A 27,929-nucleotide genomic window follows, 5' to 3' on the forward strand; every position below is an offset into this window, starting at 1 on the left:
AGTGTTATATAGTGATGTCTCTGTGTTCAGGAATCAAACGTCCAATGGAAGCGTAAAAAAGCAAAGCATGAAGCACAACAGGGCCTCTTTAAAGAAAACAACTTGTATACATACTGTTGAGGCATATGCCACAAAAGCTTGATTGGGTACAGTCAGATGTCTGAGAGGACTTCTTTATATATTTTCTTAATTGTCTTTCATGCTTCAGGTTGTAGAAACGTCTTTACAAACATATTTTATTTTGTATTTTGAGAACATGCTCTGAACGATGTCAATTAAAAGGTTAGGACCACCCAAAAGAAGAGAAGAATTCACAGACGTTTGTTAAAGAAACTGGAAGCTTAGCAACAATATCTTTGCAGATTTAATAAGGAACAGGTTTGAGTGTCAGGGGCACAAAACTGCCTTTAACAACCTGGAATTAACCTCCAATGTGTTGCTGTTTCAAAGTCATTGTTTTAGATTCACAATATAATGAAGTTAGGCCTGGGTTGTTGAAACGGATCAGGGAACACCAGCTAAACCTCTTCAATCAAACCACAACAATCTGACAAACTAAATATTTAAAGTTCAGTTGCAGTGTTGTGGTTACATAATGAATAAGGGTGTTTTACACTTTTGTGGCCTGGAAAACAAATTCAAAATCTAACCGTAATCTTTCTGTATAATCAAATCTAAATGGAAGATGTAATCTTTGAATTCTTCTTCTTTTGGATCCAAAACTATTTCAAATGTAAATAATACATTACGGTGTATAATTGGTGTAAAGAAGAAAAACCAGCTCCAGATTCCAAACTTTTCATAGTAGTGTTACTATGGCAACATTTGGCATATTTTGATAGCATCAAATGGAGCGTGGCCCTTGTCCTCTGTTTTTTATCATCAGACATATAACTTGTTGTGTTTTATCTCTTGTGTAATTAGAAGTTTTGGCCCTTTATCAAATAACATGGCCAGTCTCTCCACAATGTTTGACTGCTTTGAGAAAAAGTTTTCAGTTCAAACTATAAAACACTCATTAAACTTAAACTAAGGGAAAGTGTGTGAAAGAAAAGATAAATGACACATATCCTCCCCCCCCCCCCCCCCCCCCCCCCCAGGTCCCGTGGTGGTGGCGGGATGATCCTGGACCCCCTGCGGTCGGGGTATCCGCGCTCTGGTTTTGACCCATCAAGTGGAATACCAGACATCCTGCCTCCTGGAGCTGTTCCCCAGGGGGCTCGCTTCGACCCGTTTGGACCAGTCGGACGACCCAGACCAGGGTACAACACACACACACACACAAACACACACTTATAAATGTGTCTATTTTTGTCAAAGTAACCCCCTCTGCTGGCTCAAGATAAGAATCTACAAGCTGAATGAGACTGAAAGGAGAGAGAAGAGATAATACATTTTTTCCGCAATTCAGTGTATTTGCCAGGACAATAATATATATAATTTAGTTCCAGCCTTAGTTTAATTTTGCATCCGAGCATTTGTGGAACTTTACAACAGACTATCCATGGCATATGCAAATAAAATATTTAAATAAAGAAGCGTTCTAGTTGAAGCCAATGCAGGATAAATAACTTTTTTTAATTCTCATTTAAAAATGTTCACAGCGCTTGCATCTTTTTGTGCATATTGCAAAAAGAAATTGAGCTGCCAAATTTTTTTCTGTGAAAGTTTGTATTTAAAGAAAAATGGCAGCAGTTGGTCTAAGATTATGTAAAAAAAAGAATAACTAATGTGGGCCACCCCGAAAACGTTAGGAGCCTTGTTTTAAAAGACCTAAAACACGAGTAAGCTAGCTATACTGGGCTTTTGTGCTATATATTTCTTGTTCTGGTAAAAAGCCTGGCAGATGAGAGTCTCTGTGGATATGATTTGAGTGGCAGCTACTTAAAAGCGATGTCTAACGGGACAGTTGTGGAGAAGATAGAAAATCACAGTTTTGGTGACTCACGTTCAAGGCCTTGTTAGCATGCTGCTGTTACAAAAAAAACTCCCAATTTGGGTAACTCTGAACTAAAAAAAAGCATGTTTGTTTTCCAGGCCGGACCCGGACCACATGCCCCCGCCGGGGTATGACGACATGTTCATGTAGTGCTTCCTTCTTTTCTACTCCCTGTTTGCTACTCACGACAACATCCTGTCCTCCAGCCAATAGGAGGAGGATCTCCTCTCCCCCCCCTGCAGGGTTTGATCCGCTTTAGTGGCCTGAAAATAAAAATGTTTGCCTTTTTTATTTTCCCGTTTTTGAGAAAGAGGGTTTCATATTATTGGTTTCTTATAACTGATGTACAACTCGTGTATATAACTTGTGTAGAAGTTCCCTTAGTGATAAATATACATGCTCTTTTTCCTCTGCTTCCTGGAGGATAGAAGTGAGTTTAGATGATTATTGTCCCATTAAACTGCATCTTGTAGTTCTAATTTATGCATAATAAAGAACAAGCGCTTGTATTTCTGTTGTGGATACTTAAGAAGAGCATGACATATGGTTCCTTACAGCTGTTTTGTTTGGATTGTTGTTGATTCTACAACATAGTTGATGAAATATCCCATGCCAAAATAAAAGTCTTAGATTAACAATCTGTTGTCTGTTCTTTCCATATTTATAATTCCTTCATTACTGCTGATGAAGGAATTAAACTGTCACTGAAATGAAATGTCAAATCAAGTTCAGACAAGGTTCAAGAGACAGACACATTTGCACTCGATTTAAAAACAACAAAACAGAACTTTTATTGGTCACGTTAACAAAATGAAGAATCAGCATTGTTGTTACGTACAGTATACAGCTCCTCCTCAGTATGTACAGGAACAAGGCATCTTTACACTTTCACAGCTCACACACTTAGAACATGCAGATTCAGCAGCGCTCCAACTATCAGTGGAGAGGGGCCTCTTCTCCAACGGATGACATACAAATCCATATAAATGTATCTAGTGTGTGTATTCAATGGATCAGTTTCTCAAGTGAGAATATATGAAATGAGTTTTCTACGTTCAGTTAGGGAATAGCTGAAGCTCCCTACATTCATCTTTATTTGCTTCAAAAGAGAGGTTTATTAAGAGGAATAAAGTTGATCTTGAGTAGGATTTTTAAGATTTGGGAAATATGAATGGATAATCAGCACATTTAAACACTTGTCAGATTATGATATGATTTTAACAACATACGGCATTAACACAATGTACATAAGTAGCTGTGCTCGTCACAAAATACACCATAGAGCAACACCAGGGGTCTGTGCAGCTGAACCATTGGAAACACACATTGTTGGAATAACAAAAACAAATTCTATCTTTGTGGTTTGTGTCAAATTAAATAAATACGATCCAAAGAATCTTGAAAAGCAATCTTCAAAATCATGATGAATAATAAATGTCCCCATTTTAAACAAGTAAAGGATACATTTGTGCCGTAGCCACTTCAATGTTCTGTTTTTGTGTTAACGTAATGCTGGAACCAGATGAAAGCAGAACGTTTCATACATCCTCTACAGAATGGAGTCTTAAGAAAGACATATTTGAGACTCAGACAATTTCTTTTATGAAATGACACTTGACTCAATTCACTCCTGTAATTGATGTCTTCATCACTTAGTGCAAAAACATGAAGAGATAAATAGGGATACAAAGCTTTAAAGTTACTAATAAAACTATTAACTGTTAACATCTGGATAAAGAAAATGTAGAAATACTGAACAAAATTGTAAAAAACTTCTTTATAGACCTCGATTTTCACTCCGGTTAAAGAGATACGTCACTTTGATCACGTTACAATGGTCTTTGTCTGTCTCAATATCTTCATATACTTATTCATATTTTCTTTACTCTCTTAACATTCCCACCAGCTGACAGTCAAACTAATATACAACCACTTCAAAAACCAACTGATATATCCCTTTAAATCCCATTTCCCATTATCTTCTGTGCTAAACCTTACTTTTATTGTCATAAATGCACATCTTTGATTCACAAACAGACACACAACTGCTTTCCCAGGCCACGTTATATCTCTTTCATATATTTCATAGCCTTTAATATGCATTTCATTTCATTCTTGTATCGTAAAGCGACATTTCACCTGCAGGGAATATTTTCTTTTTTTACATTTCATTATTGAAAAAGTCAACTTCCTGTTTCTTGTGCCTGCTTTTATTTTGAAGGCTGTACATGTTACTACTCACAGATGCTGTAACCCCAAAAATGATTCCAGATGGGTGAAATGTTGCTGTATCTGGTTAGATACACATCTTTGAACTTGTTTAAGACCAATACAAATAAAAGAGCAGGAATGTTTATACAGCAGTGTTTCCAAGGCGTCTGCACTGAAACCATGTGACTGTTTACACCATGTGACCGACAGATATTGTGATATTGCGTGACGGTGCTGTGTTACAGCCTTAAATTGTACATTCATTGAGTCTCTGAGTAAAATGCTACTGCTGTGTGTGTTTCATCTGAGCATATTGTATCTGTATATAAAGGGAGGCATCAGCAGGATGTACCGTTTTATGTTTTTAGTTTGTTAAATTGAATAAAACTGGAGGGTGTTTAGGGTTATTTTTCTCTATTTTCTGCTGATTTCAGGAGATTTTGGAGCTTGGCAACCTTCTCTGGGTATGTATGAGCAGCAGCAGGATGTGAAGTGATTAATGAGGCTGAGCTGGGGGGCACAACCCTGCCCCGGCTGCTGAAGTGTCCTTGAGTAAAGCTCTGAATCGCAAGCAGCTGTGGGAACAACTGACCTCTGACCTCTAGACTCCTATTTGGAGAGGATGGAGGTAGGGACTGTGACTGCTCTGGTTCAGGAAAGGAAACGGCTTATCAGAAAAACAGAACCAAAGGTCTCTTGAGTAAGAGCACTGATATATTTGCTTTAACACTTAACTACTGTATGCTGCATTTCTTTACAGCAGATGTTTTCAATCGGCAAGGATTCGCAAAAGAGCTCACATCTGAACACACATCTGATACATACAGCTGAAATGTTATGATATGATTCTGGTTTTAATATGTATAGGTCTGTGCTTGTTTTATTCAAAAACTGCTGACAACAGCACTTTAACATTTCAATTAAAATATCTTTTTAGAAAACAGGTCAAAGTGACAAAAAATATGTTTGAATACATTTTAAATAATTAATACATTTCAATGAATGTTATGCCAAATAATAAAATCTTCCAAAGTGTTGTAATGATGATATAACAGTCAAACAATGTTGTTTGTCTGGTATTGTTCAGTGCCGCTCCATGTTAATCTTATTAAAATATGTTGTCTAATAGCAGCGTGTAAGCGGCTTCAAAATATAAATTACAGCAGTTTAAAATAGTAAAATATATCTTAAAGTTTGAACATGTTTGATGTATTTTTTTACAGAATGATTCTTGCTCCTGCCAGTTGTGTTTTGTAAGTAGAATATGATTTGTTCAACACATCAAGTCTCCTATACTATGGTAAACAAATACATAAAGAACGGCACTATCCGCTGAGGTTTCAGTCGTCTGCTGTGTCCTCAGGATTTTCTGCAGCACGTTCTGACTGCTCAGCTCAAATGTGCCCTTGGTCTGGTGAGAATTAAAGCTCCCACTTATAGATGATTTGTACTAAAAATGGACTTCTGCGTGTCCCCTCAGCTTTGTATATTTCCAAGAGGTCTTTATGAGTTTATACCATTGTCTCCTCTGTGGTGCCCTCACAAGGACTTTCCATGACATCCGAGAGCGGCTCTGCCATGGGTCCTTGATATAAATAGACGATTTCTATGGTAACACAGTCATTGTGCTGCAGACAGAATAAAGATTGATTTTCTCTGTGTCTTTGGTCAAGGTTCTGTCTTGACATTGAAGGCGTCACATAGGATCAGAAACATAGTTACGTTTCTTTCAGACGATTAGCTACGTCCTTCCTATGTCTGCTTCTGTTTTCTGGTAATCATCCATTCATGTCTTTCATTTTGTGTTCATCGTTTTCATCTTATATCTCATTCAACAGCAACATGACTATCCAGTAAGAACGTCAGATTCATGTATAGATCACTGAACAGACCTACAAGGCTCAGAGGACCATCATACAAAATGTCCATCAAAGAGACATGGACCAACAAGAAAGACACTTAAAATGTCCAAAAATAAATATAAAACGGCAACAAAGAGACACAATACGACTATATAAACGACCAAAACAACAACAAAGAGACACAATACGACTATATAAACGACCAAAACAACAACAAAGAGATGCAAATCCGTTGCAAAGAGAATCAGAGAGACTAGCAAAAAATAAAAATTAATAACTAAAATAAAACTCCAAACATCTTTAATTGTGTTACTTTTTTGTAAAGCTCTTTTAGTTTTATAAGCTTCTTCGTTTTTGCAACAGTCTGTAAATATACACAACTTTATAATAAAATGCACACATTTACCTTTTTCTAGACTGAACACATGTATGATCCTAAGTTAAAAAAGATGAGGTTATCATGAGGTTGTTAACATCGCAGTTTATCAGTGGATGTTTGCTGGAACTGTTTGTAAACAGCTTGTTTCCTGACGGACACACACAGCGTGACTCCGGTCAGGTAGAGACCGGTCTCCAGTCAGCACCGATGCAGACTCGCTGTTTGAGGGCGAGTCTGCATCTCCCCCTCCACACTCGTTGGTTTGGAACAGCACTTAATGTGGAGGACCCTCCGCACGAACGGCTGGGTAGTGTGTAGGGGTAGGTTGTAGGGCGTGGTTTGGGATTGGGCCTCAATCACTGGAGGATATGTATCAGAATTCCTTTGGAGACAGCATCGACTTTACTTTCACAACATATGAAGTTGTCCTCCCCAACTTTTGATGAAAGACGTGCTTCCCTTTAGGCACAGAAGCAATCACAACCTTTCTGTTTCCTCCTGACCCGATTCAATCCCCTTGTGTCACTGAACACTCTCTAAAAACCTTTCAGAAATGTTTTCTTCCAGCTGTGTGCGCCCGACCTGCACCAACCACAGTTCCCTCTCTCTCTCTCGTTGTTTCCTCCCACTAACAAGGACCTGCAGGTTGAACCTAATGTCTCGACAAGAATGAGAGTTAAAGTGCTTTTTCATGCTCATTAAAACCAAACATGAGTCACGCCCGACTGTTTATTCCTGTCTCTTGTTATTCTGGGACACCTGGCTGAAAGTGTTTGGGTTCATGCAGAGTCACTCCCTGTCTTCCTCCCACAAGCTGCAAATCTCTTCAAGAATCACCTCACGTCATCCGGCTCTCCGCTGCTTCCTATCAGCTCTCACACATCTTGTTATCTCCGATCTCACACAGATACCTCTCCTGCATCTACTTACTTCTCATTTCTGTTTCTCTTAACAAACCAGTCCCTGAAATACACTGTAATCCCTGAAACGGGGAAATCATTGAAGCCTACTTTTTACTTATGCTTGTATAGTGGTGTTATACATAATAATAATAGAAACAGTAACACTAATTTGACATTGAACCTTATATACAGTGTGTTATAAAATGTATGGTGTCAGCACACCGCAGGCCATGTCAAAGTAAAGCTAATTATCTCCATTAACTTTCTATGACAAATTGACTCTGATTTAAGTGTGTGTCGCTAGTGAGTTATATGCTGGCTCTACATATACAGTCAACCACCAATCACAATCATTCTTAACCTTTTGAACAAAACTATGCAGGCTCTGTCTGCGATCAAACCTCGAAAATGAACGTGAGACAGGACAAAAACACAGAAAAAAATGATTTGTTTGCAAAATGTAACGTCAGTTGAGTGGTGGTGTCTTGTTTTTTTTCATATTGCAATGTACTGTACATCATCATCATTATTTTTGATGTTATTTTTTAATATAATATGAAACTGGCAACTATCGCCTTACGCTCTTATTATGGAGATAATACAACATGCAGATTAGACTTTTTTCTCTTCTTCTTGAGGCAGACTGTCTGAATCATTCCCTCTACCAAGCTTCCTGCCTGCAGCAGGAAGTGTTCAAGTGAAGTCCAAAAAAGTGTGATGTTGTTCATTTGAAGATTAAGCAAGAAAGCCGCTCCAAACAAATGACCCTGTTCCACCAGAAGCAGCCACACAGATCGTATCTTACTCAAGGACACCTCAGCAGGAGATGACTGTAGCAGGGACCAAACCTGTCCCCAAACACGTCAGTCTTTCAAATCATCAAGGGATTTTAGAACAGTGCTGACCAATTTAATAAATGTTGTTATATTCGTTAAATGCTTTAGGAGACACTTGTCAGGAAATCAAGTCCTGGTGAAGTATTATTCTTTCATTCCTGCAGAACATTTAAAGTGAGCTTGGTATTCTTTCTTTTCAATCATAATAACATTTATAAATAGGACTTGATCTAATAGATTTGCAAAAAATAGTTCTTAAATAGTTTAGTAAATCGTCAGATATTGATGCAATTATTTGAAAATAGATGTTAACCTCTTTTGTTAAGAAAAAAATTCACTGGTTCCATTCACATAAACATCGATATTTGCGGGTTTCTAGTTTTTGGTAAAAACAGGAAGCTTTATTTATTACATTAACCTTTTCTGCCATTTTATAGTTAAACATTTATTCTACAATTTAAAAAAAACATTAACAACCCTAAAATGTTTAAACCATTGAATTATATTTGTTAACCTATGAGTTGTTTGTCATGTAAATACTCTGAATGTTTTATATTTAGTCCCAGTTTGGCTCGGTTTCACAGTTGAGTTTTGTTTGTTCTGATCCAGCTGCTGGTTAGTTGCTGCTGCAGATGTTTTGCACACCTGCATTGTGGATTTGGTTTCTGAGCGTTGAGCTTTAGCTGGTCCTCTACATCCCACATGTTCACATGAAGTATTTACAGTATATTTGAATACGAAATACAAATATTGTACATATTATAATAAACAACTTGAGATTAGTATGTCAGTGTTTACGGATATAAAGTCAGAATCAAGATGTTCTCACAAGTTAAAACGTATTAGGACATATTACGTGTAAGTGTGTGTGGTTGTGTGTGGTTGTGTGTGTGTATGTATGTGTGTGGTGTGTGTGTGGTGGTTGTGTGTGTGGTTGTGTGTGTGTATGTGAGTGTGTGTGTGTGTGTGTGTGTGTGGTGTGTGTGTGTGTTTGTGGTGTGTGTGTGGCTACATTACCCTTGGCTAATTGGCTCACTATGCAGACCTTATACATTAGCATAATAATATTTGCGTATACACAATTTACAGTGTCTGTGTTTACTCATTAAGGCATATTGTATCCTTACATGACATAAATAACATCTGTTCACATATCAAAAATAAGTAGACGCTGTGTCATTAAAGGTTAATTCCAGTCAAAACCAGCTTCTTCTCCGCGATAAGAGCTGCAGTCAAATATAAATAAAAAGGCTTCTTAATGTTTGGTTGTGTTTTAAAAATAAATAAATTAGCCTAAAGTTTTTTTATTTTCTGTATTCTTAAAAGTTATTATCTGGAATCGCGAGGTTTTCTTTTTACAGCAGCGAATAGCTTGTAGCACGGTAGCTTATTTTATTGTCCACTAAATACTCAGGAGCTTCAAATGCCAGATAAATATAATGACTTATATGAGGATCTGCTTATAGTTGATATTTACTTGCAACATGATACAAAGAGGCTGTTGAAAAAGTGATGCTAGCAGAAAATGCTGATTAATAAACACGAGGCAGCAGTTTTTCAGTGATGTAGTAGAAATTGGATATGTGACATGATAGTTTGGAGACTTGGCTTGTAATTATTTTGTGGTTATTTCAGATTCACCACATTTTCAATCTAAAACATTCAGCATTATTTTTGATATTCACACCTTTAATTTCTCTTTTCTAGTTATGTCACTTTTTCAGCTATCTGCCTTCAATCTCAACCAAACATGACCTGATTCTTGTGATGAAAAAACACATTTCGCTTTTTTCCCACTGTCAAAAAACATCTATTTGCAACAGTGACAATTTCCTTTTCATCCCTCATGTTGTTGTTTGGGAACAAACACGAAGGTTTTCATATAAGAACCTTCAGGTGGAGGACAAAGAAGATGGATGACTAACAAATCAGGTATGAAGAGCTCAGGGCTGCTGATGCAATGCTTTCTGGGTAATACGTGTCACCCTCTCCACAGTGACTCATATCAGATGTCCGTCTGACACCTCCTCCAGCTCTGCATTTGAATGCATTTTATTTTTTGGTGAAAAAAGCATTGCATTCAGAGAAGAAACAAGCAACTAATAATGTCAAATAATCATTTTGGTTCAATAAATCTCGACCAAAGGATGCATAAAGATCTTATGGCGCTTTAGTAGCAAGTTTTTACAACTTTTTGTGACTGTTAAGATCTTTTCCAAAACTCTTGGCAATAAGTGAAGTGGTTTATTGTAATTGTAGGCACTCAAGTATGTTATTTAATGCAGGTTTTAATAACACTGTTTTGTTTTAATTTTGTTGCTGATAGTAAACCTATTTTTGATATTATTTAATGTCCTTTATTGTCGAGTGTTGCTGATGTTGTTGATGAGCGTAATTGTCTCACATCACGTCAAAAATGTTGCCTGTGTTTATTTTGCAAGAGCTAGCATCCAACTTCCCATTAAGCTTTCTATAATAGTACAGTACTAACATTTTCTATCAATTTACTGGTGGATTTCCAATGATCACAGCAGCAAGTCTGATATTATTCATTGTTATTGAGGTTTAAAACAAGGCTAGGTTTAAATGTTGATCGTATTTAGGTTGCCTGATGGATGAGGATCAATACTGAGCTTTATACAATCTTTGTTTCTGCAGTTGCAACCAATCGACACATGTGCTTTTACTGTAAAACTCTGATTAATATATTCGGATTTATATTGGAGCTTTTTTCATATACAGCCATTCACCTCCAAATGTGCTCTGTTCCACACTAACATATAGGCTTACCTCTTTCTCTCACCGGGTCGAGCCCTCTTTTGTTAGATAAAACATCCTTTATGATTGGTTAGAATAAATATCCCAGACCCTTGTTCATCCCAAAACGCTGGGTTAAAGCTGGGTCGCTCCTGCAGAGAGCCTTGTGCTTAACATGGGATTCCCCTGTCTGCACAAATGGGGGGAGCTGCACCATTTTGCATCCCTGTGTTGCAACTGACTCAGAGGAAGGCAGGTTGCACAGTGGAAATGAAGCTAATTGGCTCCATGTGAAGAAGAAGAGGATGAAGCAGCAGGAGGAGGATTGCTTGGTCCTGGTTCTGATTTGGCGTCCCGGCTCGGACCTGGCTGGGTGTTACTCCGCGTCTCTGCGTGTTCCACCAAAAACTCCTCACCTCCGTCCACGTCCACGCCCTCGCCGCCTCCTACTGCCTCCCCAGTGGCCAGCTGCTTCATTCTCAGGTTGATGGAGCCGTAAGTCCTCTTGGGGCGAATAAACGCCGCCCTGCGTCGGTACATCTCGCCCCGGCAGATGGACACCATGAGCAGCACGGAGAGGAACATCCCCCCAGAGTCAGCAGGCCCAGGCCCGCGATGATGCACTTGTCCAGGTGGGAGCCCAGCTGGGCGTAGTACATCTCCAGCTTCTCCATCTGGCGGGCAGACACGGAGTCCGGGTCGACCTTGGCCTCTCGGGGGATGGTGTAGGCGATAACCACCAGCACGATGCCGCTCACCAGGAACACCAGGGCGAAGAGATGAAGCCGTAGTCCGCGGTGTTGTCGTCGGGGGGGTGGAACTCGGTGAAGTCCTGGCCGTCTTCCTGACCTCCAGCTCCTTCCTCGTCATCGTACGACCGCGGGGAGAGCCCCTGATGCTGCTGCTCCACCTGGGAGAGGAAAAGAAAGACACAAAGTAAAGAAGACAAACAAGAGGAGGGTATGAAGAATAAACCATATTTTGATGAAGACATTGAAAATAAAAGATGATGCTTAAAATATGTCAAATATGACTTCAATTTCCCTGATGGGGGCGCCATAATATTATAAAATGTTGAATTAAGTCACTTTTAGTATAGCTTTGTGAAGTCCAAAACCTGAGAGCGACTGTTTGCAGCTTTGATTTTGGCAATTGAGTTGGATGAGTGGAAAAAAAGGTTTGAACCCGTAAATGGTAGCTTGCCTCTTGTCCAATTTTTATTCAGACCCGGTTATTTTGAGGTTGTCAGTTAGCTGCTTACGTTAGCTACTATGCTAGCCCCTTCAGTTTTCCCTACTATCCTTTTTTCTGGAACCCAAACGTTGAAATGAATGATTTGAAGATTTAGGACATGGACAAAATCAACATTCGCTCCCGTTCTGTTCTTTCTTTGCTTTAATGTCAAAAAGCTCTTTATTTTCCTCATACTGCCTGTGCTGCAGCACCTCTTTTCACCCTCTGTCTGAAAAATATATATTTAGGCCCCTTAGCCTATCACGTACAATATTTTGGAGCCTAGCCAATAGAAGAGCAAGTGTTACACAGTGATGTCACTGTGTTAAGGAAGTAAACAAAGGAATCCAATGGAGGTGTTTTCAGGCACACTTCAGGAAAGGGAAAGCCACAAAAAGCATAATAGGGCCCTTTAGAGAAATGTAATCAAAAAAAGCGTCATTTAGCACCAAAGTCAGATGTTTTATGATTTGTGCAAATTAAAGATATTTATGAGACTAAAAGTATAAAAAGCCCAATATTACCTTGCTGTTGCCTGAAGTTGAGGGCGGACCCCTGCCAGGACAGTCGCCCTCTGTTGGCGGTCCTCATTCTCATCGTCCTGCAGGTAGGAGGCGTTCTCGAAGCCCCTGAAGCCCCCCCTTACTGCGGCCGGCGCTGGAGACACGCTCTGCCCCCCTCCACCACCTCCTCCCCCCCGCAGCTCCTGGAGCTCTACGCCGTTGAAAGAGGACTCCATCGAAATCTGTTGGATGTGCTCATGTCTTCACCATCCCTCCACTGTGCACTATCCTCACTGAATAAACACAAAATAATGATGTAATGATGAAGAAATACAATTATTTTAGGGACATGTGTGATCAATGAAGGTCTTGTTGGTAAGTTGCTATTGGCATTAGAGTTATTTGAGGTCATATTAATGGTGTCATACTTTAAATATTCATATACAGGGGCTTAAATCCACACATTAGTGACCTGCAGCCTTTCACTTTATGTAAAGTGAAAATACAGTGATGCTATTCAGCCTTTCAGCTGTATTTGTATATAAAGTGTGATAAAGGATATACATTTCTTATACATTTCTTATTATTGTTCATTTATTAATATTATTGTTAGAAGTATTAATGACTTAATCAAGTACTAAATTATACAATAGTTAACAGTGGAATCTTTTCTTTTTAGTCCACACGACACTTTTATAAAAGTCCAAAAAATTATAATTATTAAAAAAGACAAATCTAACAATTCAAAAGCAATGTAAAGGTAAATAATGCAAGATCTTTGCAACTATGATCATAATATAGTAGAATGATACATTGTTATAAAGTGTGTGATTAGATATGAAATGCAGTAACATGCAGTATAACAAAAATAATGTAGCAAAGCAATAGAACATCAAATTCAATAGATTATAACATGTAATAGAGTATAGAATGGGTATAGTATATTGTATCATAATTGACCACAAAATAGAAATAATTAACATATAGCAAGGTTTATAATAAACAATGATTTTCAATGTTGTTGTGTCTTAGCAGATGAATGGGTGGCATTAATCAATGAGTCACTAATAATATTAGTATGAAAGAATTATGTTAATATTACTGTGTAATTTATATTATATTCTAATAAATTATAAACCAATTTGATGAATTGCTTTTTTTTTGTTTTTTTCTTTACATATTATTTCCCAGAGAATAAACTGTGAGTGTGTGCATGCTACAGTAACACCTCTGAGCTCTGGGTGTGAACCTGTCCATGTTCAAACCCTCACACCGGTTACTGTAACCATGAGACTGTCAGAATATCAAAACCACCATGATAGCTACAATACTATATTACTCTGACACATATAGCCTTCCATATCATGAGGTGTCATTTCACCACAAATATGTCATTTTTTAGTATTGTCATCAAATTGTTTGTGTTTAAACAGCCGGTTAATCCCCAGGGAGCTCCAGGCTAAAGTAGCCCACTGACACAGTTACCATTGAACCGCACATCAAGCCCCGTGGCCCGCAGAGGAGAGCCAGATGCCCGTGGCAAGGTGTCCGGTCACCAGCAGCACCGTGACCTTGTGATGCACCAAACAGCCAAAAACCTGGACCAATACACTCCATCTATGAGCGTGTGTGTGTGTGTAAGAGCGATAATATCATCCAGGGCAGATAAGCACCACACCGACTGACACGTTATTCATTATCCGGATCTGACGGCAGATAACACGGACTGAGAGCGGAGGGAGAGTCAAAGGAGGATCTTATTCTAAAGGAAAATAACGCATCCGAGAAAACACAAGTGTCGATTTCTCTCCAGAGGGAAACACCGGGGATGGATTCGGTATCCAGGCAGCATCCATCCCGCTTCCCCCCCGAGCAAAAACCGAATAAACATCGCGGGTAGCATCGATCACCTGGAGGGGCATCGATCCGAGGTTTTTGCGTGAAGTGATCGGGATGAAAGCGCGGCCTCTTACCTGGTGCTGATGCCGCGACCAGGCGGGAATCAAGACGGCTGAGTGCGGGGCAGAGCATCCAGAGAGATGGATGGCTGCTGCTGGATCATATGCGAGGAGGGTGCAGAGAGAGGGGGCGTGGGGTGAGGGGAGGGGGGGGGGGGGGGGGGGGGGGGGGGTGATGAGGGGTGAGACTGACCATGCGCAAACCCTCTGCTGGTCTGAAGGGCTGGTGCCTGGTGGAGGAGAGAGGTGTGGTGGGGAAATATTGATTAATATTAAAATAAATTGTATAAAGTAGGCTAAGTGTGATGATGAGAAGATCATAAGGTCATTTTTTGAATGGTGTTGTGTAAAGTGCAAGTAAATATATATAGGGCATACTACAGTGCTATGTTTTTGATGGCCCCCGTGTATTATCACTGGCCCCGTGTATCTCCTAGTCCTAATCGATATAACCGGCCTGCTCTCGTCTATCCCACATGCTCTACTGCAGCGGTTTTCAAAGTGTGAGGCGCGCCTCCCCTGGGGGGCGCCAGAGAGCTTCAGGGGAGGCGCAGCGTGAGAAAAAAAACAACGAGAAAAAGACGAGTAAAGTGACACTGATGGCGCATTTCCACCATGGCGCGGACGCGCTTTAAGCGTGCCGTGTTGTGCCGTGCCCGTTTTTGGTTGCGCTTCCACTAGGCCTAGTTACGGCCCGGCCCGGCCCGGCCCGGGGCCACTTTTTTTCACCTCTTTTCTGGCCCGACAAAATGTGGTTCTATCGGGGCCAACAAACAGGGCTGAGTCGGGCTGAGTATGCTAAACTAGAGAGAGGATCGCTGGCAAAGGGGGCTACAACTACAACAAGATGGACATATTTGACCGTGATTTAATTGTAATACACATTTCAAAATGATGCCGAAGTAACAACATACTGATACCGGTTAGTAAAAACCATGAATTAATGCTTTGGCAAGTTTGCAGACAGACGGCAGGCGAAAAACCTTTTAAAATGCGTGTTTTCTAGATGGAGATTGGCTAAGTTAACGCAGTATATATGCTCCGACCGTCCACACTCACAACAACGGCCTATACAGACATAAATAAAGCAGCGACTGTATTCACCATGACACAGGCACTCTGTGGTGTGTACTTGTTTAACTTTTGTCGAGTTTCTGAACATATATAAGGAGCTGTGAGCTCTGAGTGCTAACAGCTAACGGCTGTGTTGTTTTTCTGGGGTTCTCGTTGAAGATGACGTCACGGCTCCGCCTACACTGCGTTACTATAGTAACTACCCCCCCAGTTCCTAAACTGTAATGGAAGCGCAGCATGAAGTGAGTCGGCCCTGTTAAGGCCCAACGCGGCCAAGCCGTACCGTGCCGTACCGAGCGTGGCCGAGGCCGACCGTGTGGTGGAAATGCGCCATAATTACTTGCACACTTTTGGCTGTCTGTGGAGACCGAGTTCCCCCACCTCGCCAAAAGGGCTGTAAAAGTGCTCATTCCCTTCACCTCCACCTACCTGTGTGAGTGCGGGTTTTCCGCATTGACTTTGATCAAAAGCAAGTGCCGGTCAAGGCTGCAGCCAGAGGATGATCTGCGTTTATTCCTGTGTGCATCAAAGACGCAGACTCATTGTTCCCACTAAAGTAGGGGTGAGTGTGTAATAAGGAGGCAAAGTTAACGTTCAGTGTGTTGCCGGGAGCATATAAGGATGTATCCACGATGTTGAAATTGTAAAAAATGTTTAAAAAATATGTGTTGAGAACACGGCGTGCGAAAAATATATGGGTCGTGCTGCAGCTAAATGTTCCAGTCCTCTGTAAGAAGGTGTCGGCGACTGACATGCAAGGAAGAACGGCTGTCCACAGGCTGTTCCAACTGTAACAACTTTATTAACTTCCAGGGTAGTGAATTGAACATGCTATTGTAATTGGGTGTGTGGTATATTTTCGTGCATGGACACGCATGTTCCACAACACACAAACTGAACAACACTCAATTTTCCGATCGCTACCACTGTCCTTGCGATCTTGTTATAACAACAAAGTGCACGTTACTGATGCAATATGGTTGAGACCATTCGGGCTTATTCTAGAGTGGTGCAAGGAATAGTCCAAGTAGTGGGGGAGTTTTATACAATATGTTTAAAACATAAAGATAAAAAGGTTTTAAAAAGTTATTGTTTAATGTTTTAAGGAGGTGACGCTACTCAGCCAATCAAATCGGTGCAGTCAGTGAGTCAGCACGATAGATTCAAACACACACACAGAGACGAGACAAGAGGAGAGAAACAGTCTTCATTTTCTCTTACTGGACCTCTTTGAAATGCAATTGAATACCCCTGCATTATAGCAACAACAACAATAATAATAAATATATAGCAATAATAATTGGGAGGGGGGGCGCGGCTGTTCTTATGTTCTCTGAGGGGAGGCTCACCTTCCCACACTTTGAAAACCCCTGCTCTACTGCGATCCAACATCTAGTTACAGGTGGCCTGTGGAACTGCCAGTCAGCTGTTCCTAAGGCTGACTTCATCTCTGGCTACGCTTCCCTGCAGTCTCTGGATTTCCTTGCTCTCACTGAGACCTGGATTACTCCATCCAACACACTCCACCCCAGCAGCTCTCTCCACAGCATATTCCTTCTCCCATACACCCAGACCCACTGGCAGAGGAGGTGGCACTGGTCTCCTGCTCTCTCCCAAATGGAGCTTTTCCCTCTTCAAACTAACTTCACTCCTTCCACCTTTGAATTCCATGCCGTCACAGTAACCCATCCTATACAATTAACCATTGTTGTTCTCTACCGTCCACCAGGCGCCTTGGGGGACTTCTTGGAGGAATTAGATATCTCCTCTCACACATCCCTGAAACTGGCCCTCCCTGTACTTCTCGGAGACTTCAACCTCCAGACAGGGAAGATATCTGAACTAACATCTCTTTTAACCACCGCCTTTGCTTTCTCACTGTCTCCATCCCCACCAACTCATAAAGCTGGCAATGTCCTTGATCTCATATTCTCAAGGAACTGCACTACTTCTAACCTCTCTGTAAACCCACTTCACACATCCGATCACTTTTTCATTTCATTCGCTCTACCCCTTTCCAAACATAACAAACTAATCTCTTCTAATTCTGCACCTGTCCGCCGTAACCTTCGTTCCCTCTCCCCCTCTACCTTTGCCTCATCGGTGCTCTCAGCCCTCCCTTCCTCTGACTCGTTCCAACTCCTGCCTCCAAACTCTGCTGCAGAAACTCTCCTCTCTACTCTTTCATCCTCTCTGGACTCTCTCTGTCCTCTCACATCTCGGCAGGCTCGTCAGTCCCCTCCTGCTCCCTGGCTAAATGACGCACTGCGTGCTAATAGAACCATCCTTCGGGCAGCTGAGCGGAAATGGTGGAAATCCAAACACCATGACGACCTCCTAACCTATCATCTCTCCTCTCCTCTTTCTCTGCTTCGATCTCTCAGGCAAAAAGCACTTTCTTTCAAGATAAGATCCATTCTTCCTATTCCAATCCCAAAAAACTATTTTCTATCTTTTCCACCCTCTTGACCCCCCAAAGCCCCTTCCCCCTCCTCCCTTCTTCCAAGCGACTTTGTTAACTACTTTGAAAAAAAGGTTGATGATATTCGCTCTTCTTTTTCCGACTCACCTTTACTCACCGCTGGGTCACCAGACCCACCTTTACTCACCGCTGGGTCACCAGACCCACCTTTACTCACCGCTGGGTCTCCAGACCCACCTTTACTCACCACTGGGTCACCAGACCCACCGTTCACCCACACACTAACCTCCTTTTCCCCTCTCTCTCCAAGTGAGGTTCTTACCCTCATTACCTCTGCCCGTCCTACCACCTGTCCTCTGGACCCTATCCCCTCAAACCTCCTTCAGACTATCGCTCCTGATATTCTACCGTTTCTCACCCATTTCATCAACACTTCTCTAACTTCTGGTCACTTTCCAAACAGTCTCAAGGAGGCAAGAGTAAACCCTCTCCTAAAGAAACCCACTCTCAACCCGTCCGATGTTATAAACTACAGGCCTCTCTCTCTCCTCCCGTTCCTGTCTAAAACGCGCTGTCTTTAAACAACTCTCCTGTTATCTCCATCAGAACAACCTTCTGGATCCGCACCAGTCTGGTTTCAAGGCAGGTCACTCCACAGAAACTGCTCTCCTCGCTGTCTCTGAGGAACTGCCCACGGCTAAAGCATCCTCCCTCTCCTCTGTCATCATCCTTTTGGACCCGTCTGCTGCATTCGACACGGTGAACCATCAGATCCTCCTTCGCACTCTCCAGGAACTTGGAGTTTCAGGCTCTGCACTTTCCCTCCTCACCTCATACCTCGAAGACCGCACCTACAGGGTAACTTGGAGAGGGTCGACAAGACTGAACTGCTTTTCCTTCCGGGAAAAGATTGTCCCACTCTTGACCTAACAATCAACATCGGCCCCTCTGTTGTTTCCCCGACTCAGACTGCAAGGAATCTGGGTTTGACCCTAGATAACAAACTGTCCTTCACAGCAAACATCGCTGCTACAACCCGCTGCTGCAGATACACTTTTTACAACATCAGGAGGATACGTCCCCTCCTGACCCAGAAAGCGACGCAACTTCTGGTCCAGGCTCTCGTCATCTCACGCCTAGACTATTGCAACTCCCTCCTGGCTGGTCTACCTGCATGTGCCATCCGACCTCTGCAGCTCATCCAGAATGCAGCGGCTCGTCTGGTCTTCAACCTGCCAACATTTTCCCACACCACACCGCTCCTCCGCTCACTTCACTAGCTTCCAGTAACTGCTAGAATCCACTTCAAGACAATGGTACTTGCGTACCATGCTGCGAATGGATCTGGCCCTTCCTACATCCAGGACATGGTTAAACCATACACCCCAGCACGTGCACTCCGCTCTGCATCAGCCAAACGGCTCGCTGCACCAGCACTGCGAGGGGGACCCAAGTTCCCATCAGCAAAAACACGTCGGTTTGCTATCCTGGCTCCAAAATGGTGGAATGAGCTCCCCATTGACATCAGGACAGCAGAAAGCTTACACATCTTCCGGCGCAGACTGAAAACTCATCTCTTTCGACTCCACTTCGAGCGATAGAATTACTAACAAAGCACTTATATACTAACTAAGCACTTATATACTAACTAAGCACTTATATACTAATAAAGGACTGGCTTATCTAAAGCCAGTTGAGTAGCACTTGAAATGTTTTGGCTCTATGAAACCTGATGTACTTATATGATTCTGTTTTCTTCAAGTTTGTATCTTGTTGGTCGAATGCACTTATTGTAAGTCGCTTTGGATAAAAGCGTCAGCTAAATGAAATGTAATGTAATGATGGGATATTATGTTAGATTTTTATAAATAATGTTTTTTTCATACTATAGCCTAATAAGACACTTTTTTTTATTTTTATGAAATACTATACTATGATTGTTTCATTGCATTTTTTCAAATGATGCCTTTTTATGGCATACACAGAAACAACTGAAACGTTGACTTTAAATGTGTTATGTCAACAAATTACACATCATTTTATTAAGTTTGTTTAAAGCAATAATGTTAAGTTGAACCTTTTCTTTTACTTAATATTAATTCTTTCAACTAACCTAATACAGTTATGTGTAATTTGTTGACATAATACATTTAATTAAGGTCAACGTTTCAGTTTTTTCAGTGTACTATACATTTTTCATGTAATACTATGAATTTTTAAAGCATACTATAATGTATGATGTCCTTTATTGTTTTATGTTTCATGTGGAACCTATATGCTGCAGGTCTCCCTTGAAAAAGAGATCTATGATCTCAATGGGACCAATCTGGTTAAATAAAGGTTTGAAATGAAATGAAAATACTATTCTTTTTTTTTCCTACACATTTCTATGATGTATGGCATACTATACTATATTATACATTAGTAAAGACATACTATAAATAGTATCTATTTATATCATGTATTGCATATTTATTACATTCTTAACATAAATACTATTATATACATAGGATTTTTGGGGATATTATGTTCAGATATTTTAGTTAGTTAGTCATGCTGTATTAGAATTAGTATTTAGTATTTATTAATTTAAAGCGTACTAGACTATGGTTTTATTTATTTAAAATATTTGTGTGATACTGTACTATGAATTTTAAAAGGAAATTTCAATGGCGTACTATAATATAATTGGTAAGACATAGCCTACATTTGAAGTCAACATGAGTTTTATAAGATTGTATCGACCTGAACAGCATATTGTGACAAGAAAATATTATTAAGAATGCATGACAAATGGTGTTCACATCTTTTCCTGTATACATCTGTCCCCTGATCAGTTATTATGTTTTAAGAAAGACATGCATTGTAAATTTATATTTTTTAAGTTAAAGTAGAATTATATTTATAAAGGATGTTAAAAAAAGCCAGGAAATGAAAGATAGAAGACAACCTCCTTAGCTCCAGCTGATTTTAATGATCAAATGTACATCATCTCAGGGTTTAGTTTCACATTAAACACCCAATCCCTAATAATAAAAAAACAAGAAGTAATTTTTTCCCACAATACAAAAATCCTCTCATCCCTTAAGTATCAAAAGTATCAATGATTAGGCAACAACATCGGAGACATAAAGACAGCTCAGATCTGATTGTAGAGTAATATTTTTGCAATGTATGCACTGATTGACTTTGCAGTACAATCGAACACAAAATACTGGTCAGATCCGAGGAACAGATCTTTTCATGTGAAAAATACAGCAAAGAGATGAACCCACAGATGAAGCACATAATAAAGTAGTAGTAGTGGCAACATTATGTACTTTAGGGATTGTGGGAGCTAATAAATCAATAATAAACATCAGTAGTCGTGTGCAGTTCGACGCATCGAGTGCTTTAAAAAACATAATTCCAGTTCTTAAAATTGAGATGTTAAATCATTTTTTAAATCCACAGCACTCCATCATTTTGCTGAAAAGGCATCTGACTGGTCAGAGAAAATGATAGGATTCAGAAGTCCAGGTTAAATATACAGTCTGTCTCTCATTTTCATTTTGCTCCTGGTACTGTGTCAACTGAGGCAATTGCTGTGTAATTCCAGTCATCTTGTCCAAGTTTGACCTTTCTGAGCCCAATCTAGTTTTAACACTTTGGAAACATTTTGTGTTCTCACCAACTAATGTCAAGCCGTCTTAATTGACAATCACGTATAAAAACTATCGTCAAGTGCACAATTTGTCAATTTCAGGTCAGCAAAAATCAACAGATGATAGTTATCTTTCCAAATCAGATCATTTTGACTCCAGTTTTAGGTCAGATTATAGTTTCTTTTACCATTTTGCTTCCCTGATTCACTGCAGAAAAATGGTCCAACTTACATTTATGGATGTGTTCACTTCTGTTCCTTAACATTTTAGTTTAAAACAAGTGTTTTTTAACACTTTCCTCTCCTTTATCAAGTTCAGTTTTAGCAAGTAAATCAATTGTGTCAGATCCTTTATACTTGAGATTTGAAATGAACACATCTGAAGGCAAAGTGTACCCCTTTAACTTTGTAAGCAAGTTGTTTATTGGATGATTATCTGCAGTAGAGTGTTTCCACTCAAACAGGGATGCACAATGGTTCAGGAGGAGTGACGGTGTGTTTTTATTGGTTGCCTCAGGGGACGTTGACTTGGAAGGGGGAGCCTGGGATGTGGTCGTCGCCCCACTTCACCACCAGGATGTAGCACCCCCGCTCCTTCAGCATGTAGCTCACGTTGTACTGCAGGTTGCCCAGGTGTTTGACCAGAACCTCCTCACAGGGGACCAGGGGGCCGAGCACCCCCACCAGGAGCATGTTCTTACCTGGAGGAAGAGGAGCGGAAGTTTACACGTCAATCAATGTTGGTAAACGTGTTTAAGTTTTCGTTCAACTTAGCTTTAATTAGCAATAACCCTTGGATTGGTGTGTTTATTTATTTTATTTTATTTTTTATTGCAAATTGTTACTTTAACTTATTTTGTGTACAAAAATGTTTTTTTATATTATTTTTTACTTCACATTTTGACTTTAGCTTTCTATGTTAACATACCTATTTTTTTCTATGGTATTATATTTACATTTCATTTTATTCTAAAAAGGAGCAACTGTTTTGAAACTCATAAATAAAGTATTCTTATTTATTTGACCTTCTTGTATTCCCTGGAATCATGTATGTATCATGTACTCACGCTGCATGTGTGCTAACATATTTTATACTCTGACTTAAACTGATTGTGTTGTGTTTTGCACCAAACTCTCAAGCACTCTTAAGATGCATCCTCTGTATGAAAAGTGCTATACCACTAAAGCTGAAGAAAGAATCCATCGATCATGAGCCGTACTTACCGGCCTTGCTGCAGTCGACAGAGAAGTTGCTCCTCTGGCCCACGAAGGCCTTGCTGAGGCCGGGGCCGCGGCTCGACACCTTGCTGGCATCAGAGTCTGTGAGCCGGGGCAAAGCACTCTGGGAGAAGCTGCTGCTGGACCTGACCACTGGATCCACAGTCAAGGTGGACGTCTCGCTGGCGTTGGTCACATTCACCAGCCGAGCGCCTAAGAGAGGGAGACAGACAAATCAGGTAAGATCGTTTTTTTAAATGTTTTTTTAAATGCTTTGCAGAGCAGGACCGAAAAAAAGTCATAAGTTGCTAAACCAGGACTTTCCATAAAATGAGTCAGCTAGCTTGTGCCAATTTAGATAAAATATCTTTAAAAATATAATAAGATGGAAACAATACCATTTTAGTATAGAATACCATTTTCAATAATAAAAAAAGGACCAAAACACTTTGTAAATATAAGATTATATTGTAAATCAAGAATTTCAAGGAATATATTCAAGCGAGCGTATTTCTCACTTTAAAAAACTAAACTATTTAGATGAAAAATATTGTATATAACTTTAGAATTGTATTCATATTAAATATGACATGACAATATGACTTCTTTCTTGAGGTTGTGCTCAAAAAGGCAATTAAAAAAAAAATCACATGATGTTTCGAGACACAAATTAGTAATTGCTGTACAGAAAATAAAGCATTAATGTACACTTACATTTTCAGATTGTATTTTTCCACCGAAAGAATAATGCAAAAGACTCAACAGACCTATTGATTTCAGATGCATATATAATGTTTTGCATCGCAAGGTTAAAGTGGATGAGTGCAAGGACGTTCACTGACCTGTGACCTTGGCTTTGAAGGGGCTGCCGGTGATGTGGTTGGGTCCTCCGTACTTGATGCTGATCAGGTAGTTTCCAGGAGCCATGGGTGTAGTGCACCTTGTAGCCCTCAGGAACCTCCTTACAGTCCATCTTCACTTTAGATGGCCCCTCGATGGTCACTGCAAGGGCCCCGGGGCCAGCCTTAGTGTTGTTAATGATGAACTCTGACTGGCTACCTGCAAGATTTAAAACAAACAATAACGCTTTGTTAAAATGTTATTCTCACAGATTGTCGCCCTATGGAAAAATGCATGTAATGCTTCATACAGGCTCGAGGAAGCCACAACATAAAAGTCATATTTAAAACCAAAGGCTTGTGAAATAAACAAAGTAAAAATGTTTATTGCTGTGGGCACATTATAAATCTGTCATTTTTTATTTCCCATTTACAATATACATTTAGATTAGATGATAAAGCCTTGGAGAGGAAATGTTCAAAGTGCTTTAAAAGTGCTTAAATGTTACTTAAGAGCGTATCTGAAGCCTAAAATGTATAATATGGCCTTTAAAAATATATATTTATTCTGATATGAAATAATAACAGACACTAAGCTCTCCCACCTGTGTTCCTCTCTCCAGCCCCGATCCGTACGCCGACACCAGGCCGGGCTCTCCGGTCTGTCCCGGCTCTCCGACCCGGACCTGGAAAGGACTTCCCGGGATGTAGAGCCGTTGAACTTCACGTCGATGGTGTGGATTCCGTTCTCTCTCGGGATGAACCGGATAGCGTACTTGTCTGGAGGACAGAGGACTTAGTTATGAGAATTCAAAGTTCTGGCTTCTTTTAGAACAAACTGCACAGCGCTTCCACTTTTTAATCCTGATATATTTCACGTATTTAATTTTTCAGAGAAAATGTGTCATTCTTATTCTATGATTATTATTCCTGTAAAATGTTTTAGTTTTTTAGTAGCTTTAGTGTTTTATTTATTTTAATAAAAACCCAAATCAATACATCTGATTATGATTTAAGTTGACATATGGCGATATGAAGAAAATCTAAAATTAAGATATTTTTGAGCAAATAACTCAATATCAATATTGTAGGGTGACCCTTGATGCTTTGAAAAATATTTACACAATAAGAATTTTGATGAATAATAACAAGTAATGTGGAATAAATAAAGTGGGTAATATATTATAGTTATTTCCCAGTCCTAACAGGAAGTATTTTTACTTGAACATTTGTTCTAAAAATATCTTCTAAAAGCAGCTATAGACCAAACTATACTGATAATTATTCAACTCATTCCAGAACAGGATTTTTCTTTCACCACAGATGCAATAAAAAAAAACACTTAAAGCTCACACACACACACACCTTTTTCCAGCTCGGTCACCACACACTCCTCCAGAGCTCCGGAGGGACTGTGGACTTTGGCCTCCATCTTGCCCTGCGCTCCGTTCAGACGCACCGCAAAGGATGCTGGGTGATTCACCTTCAGACCAGACTCCTACCGAGGTCACACACACAGTCAGGGTACAGGGACAGAAAGAGAAACATCAAGGAAGAAAAAACCCAAAACTCCAAAACACAGACACTTCAAAGTGAGTGTGTGTTTGTATAAAAGAGGGGAATACTACAAACCAGATACTGTTGTCTCTGCTCTGGTTCTATCATTTCTCTGAACTATATGTTCTTCCACTCTTACCTGAGCTCCAGGTGGTGCAGCTGCAGCAGACAGAGGCAGCCACAGGGTTCAAAAGCATCTGAAGAGTTAAATCTACAGTCGTACAGTGTTATAGTACAGTCTGTTAAATGCTGTAAACCATCTCAGATTTAGTGAGTAGTTTTAATTGAAACATGTTTTGATGATAATGCCATTGCCGGCTCTTAACATTTGGTACTTAAAGGGCCCATGTCATGCTTCTCCGGTTGTTACCCGTCCCCTTGTGTGTTATGTAGCTTTTTCTGCATGTAAACGGTCTGCAGAGTCACAAACCCTCAAAGTACACCCTGTAGCGAGTAAAACTCTAACACAGAAAAGACCTGTCTATGCTGCTCCAGAACGCCTCGTTGGAGATTTTTATTTTACAATTTTTTTCTTCCTGGTCATAGTGACGTAACGCTGCGGAGCTCAGCCTGAGCACACACACACACACACACACACACTCGGAGCACAGTGTGTGTGCTCAGGCTGAGCTCCGCGCTGTCTCCCTGTCTCGCAGACCCCACGCAGCAACCAGGAAACGACACCAGTAATCCAGCTCAGCGTGCCCCGCAACGTCCCGCCAACACGGCACCCAGACCCCACGCAGCATTCTCATCTGTTTGTCATTACTGGTGTCATTTTCTGGTTGCTAACAAACGCCATTGTAACACATAATCACTGATGTTTCGCTGTAACGGTGGTTGACTAATCAGAACAGAGTGGGCGAGCTGACCAATCAGAGCACAGTGGGCTCACAGGGAGGGGGGGCAGGAGCTCCAACAAGGCGTGTAGGACAGAGAGTGAATACACATACTATACAGAGATGCTGTATGAGAAAACCAATGTGAGTTTGGAACATTGAACAATGTAAATCTATTCTAGTAGACCTCAACAATGGAATTATGATCAGTAGAAATGGCCATGACATGGGACCTTTAAAGAATTACATCAAAAAAATGTATTTATTTATATACTAAATCTGAATTTCTATATAGTTACTCATTGATGCTCTCCAGTGGACAAACTATGTAATGAGGACACTGTTTCTAAATGACCTCTAACCTATTTTTGGCATTTCTGGACTGATATCTTGTAACCTTATTAAATAATAATAATAATAATATTGACAAATATGCCAAAACTGCTTGATATGCTACATTTGACCAGTTGGCTTAGTTGTAATAGCCTATGCATTATCATAAATAAAAACAAAGAATACTTTTTATTCCTACTTTAGTCAAATAAAAACATTTAAATATCATATTTCTCAAACTTCTAGTAGAAATTAATAATAGATTAAGAACTAGGAATAGGAGTATTGACCGTTGTCTCAACAAAAGTAATTTTGAAAAAACAATTCATTAATAATTAAATGATGACTTACTATGATTTAACAGCGTTCTATTCTTGTTGTATATTATCTTGCCGTTGCCATTATCTTATTCCCTAATGTTATACATCATGAAATGAAAATACAACTAAGGCTCTGTTCATATCTAAGCCTCATGATAATATCTGTTTTTTATTTGTCACTGTGCAAAGATCCTGTTAATCTAGTTTTGCGATAAAGGGTATCTTCCATGAATGCATGTTGTCATGGAGAAGCGATGCAGCAACACTCACACTGATGACTGTACTATAAGACTCTGATGTAGCTAAACCAGCTGAGGATCTTCTACAGATCAAAAACAAACTAGGTCTCTAAAGTTCAGCAGGTGTTCTGAGTGGCCCGCCTCCGTCTGCCATTGCTCAGCATCCAGAGCTGATGATGAAGATGATGAAGGTGCTGTTAAGAGCCTTTAAATGAAACACAAGAGAAACACCAGCAGTTCCACACCAGACAGAAGAGGGATGACCAGAGCCAGGCAAAACACTCAGAGGACAGATCAGCTGAGAGGACAGATCAGCTGAGAGGACAGATCAGCTGAGAGGACAGATCAGCTGAGAGGACAGATCAGCTGAGAGGACAGATCAGCTGACCAAATGTTTTTAAATGAATATTGGAGACAACTTTTCTTGTTATATAGAATTATTTGAACCTGTAAATCTAAAGTGTCTAATATGTTATTATTATTAGTCACCTCCTGACCCTTTCTTCTAGAGACCATTGTCAATACTAAATGTCATGAAAAGTTTATTGTAAAAATATAAGAGGAATCCTTTTTTGTTTAATGATCATTTAATCTCATCAGGTGAGTGTGTTTAATATATGTTAAGAACATCTGTTGATTTCATGATGTAATGATGACCTTGTAGAGTCAGAAAATGTATTTATCAGTTCACTGACACACTGAATAATGTCAATAAATCCAATAATTGGTCAGTTATCAACAGTCACTCTTTGGTTCATGTAAACTGATCATATTAGTTTTTCTGACAATTGCAGACATCATTTTGGATATTTTTCACTGATTTCTGACATTAGAAAATGAAATAATCAATTAGCGGAAAATAAAA

At 40.0% G+C, this 27,929-nt stretch overlaps 3 protein-coding genes across 3 annotated transcripts in view; 1 reads left to right on the forward strand and 2 right to left on the reverse strand.

The window, feature by feature from the left end:
- Nucleotides 1–2,577, forward strand: part of psmf1 (proteasome inhibitor subunit 1) — a 12,884-nt gene extending 10,307 nt beyond the window's left edge. Inside the window, exons 6-7 of the mRNA XM_034149929.1 lie at nucleotides 1,101–1,262; nucleotides 2,038–2,577. Of these exons, the coding sequence (XP_034005820.1) occupies nucleotides 1,101–1,262; nucleotides 2,038–2,089 (214 nt within the window). The 3' untranslated portion in view covers nucleotides 2,090–2,577. The remainder of the gene's footprint in view (nucleotides 1–1,100; nucleotides 1,263–2,037) is intronic.
- An 8,090-nt stretch (nucleotides 2,578–10,667) lies between these two features.
- tmem74b (transmembrane protein 74B) lies at nucleotides 10,668–14,648 on the reverse strand. Its single transcript, XM_034149944.1, is given in 6 exon segments — nucleotides 10,668–11,479; nucleotides 11,482–11,662; nucleotides 11,665–11,796; nucleotides 12,644–12,672; nucleotides 12,675–12,915; nucleotides 14,596–14,648. Coding segments are annotated over 5 exon segments (843 nt in total). The 5' UTR covers nucleotides 12,859–12,915; nucleotides 14,596–14,648; the 3' UTR covers nucleotides 10,668–11,162.
- Nucleotides 14,649–21,030: 6,382 nt separating this feature from the next.
- Nucleotides 21,031–27,929, reverse strand: part of LOC117497863 (filamin-B) — a 79,869-nt gene continuing 72,970 nt past the window's right edge. The window contains 7 exon segments of the mRNA XM_034149896.1: nucleotides 21,031–22,420; nucleotides 22,944–23,150; nucleotides 23,780–23,868; nucleotides 23,870–23,992; nucleotides 24,374–24,485; nucleotides 24,488–24,556; nucleotides 25,142–25,274. Of these exon segments, the coding sequence (XP_034005787.1) occupies nucleotides 22,233–22,420; nucleotides 22,944–23,150; nucleotides 23,780–23,868; nucleotides 23,870–23,992; nucleotides 24,374–24,485; nucleotides 24,488–24,556; nucleotides 25,142–25,274 (921 nt within the window). The 3' untranslated portion in view covers nucleotides 21,031–22,232.

This window comes from Trematomus bernacchii, unplaced genomic scaffold, assembly GCF_902827165.1.
Source record: "Trematomus bernacchii unplaced genomic scaffold, fTreBer1.1, whole genome shotgun sequence".
Lineage (NCBI taxonomy): Eukaryota > Metazoa > Chordata > Actinopteri > Perciformes > Nototheniidae > Trematomus > Trematomus bernacchii.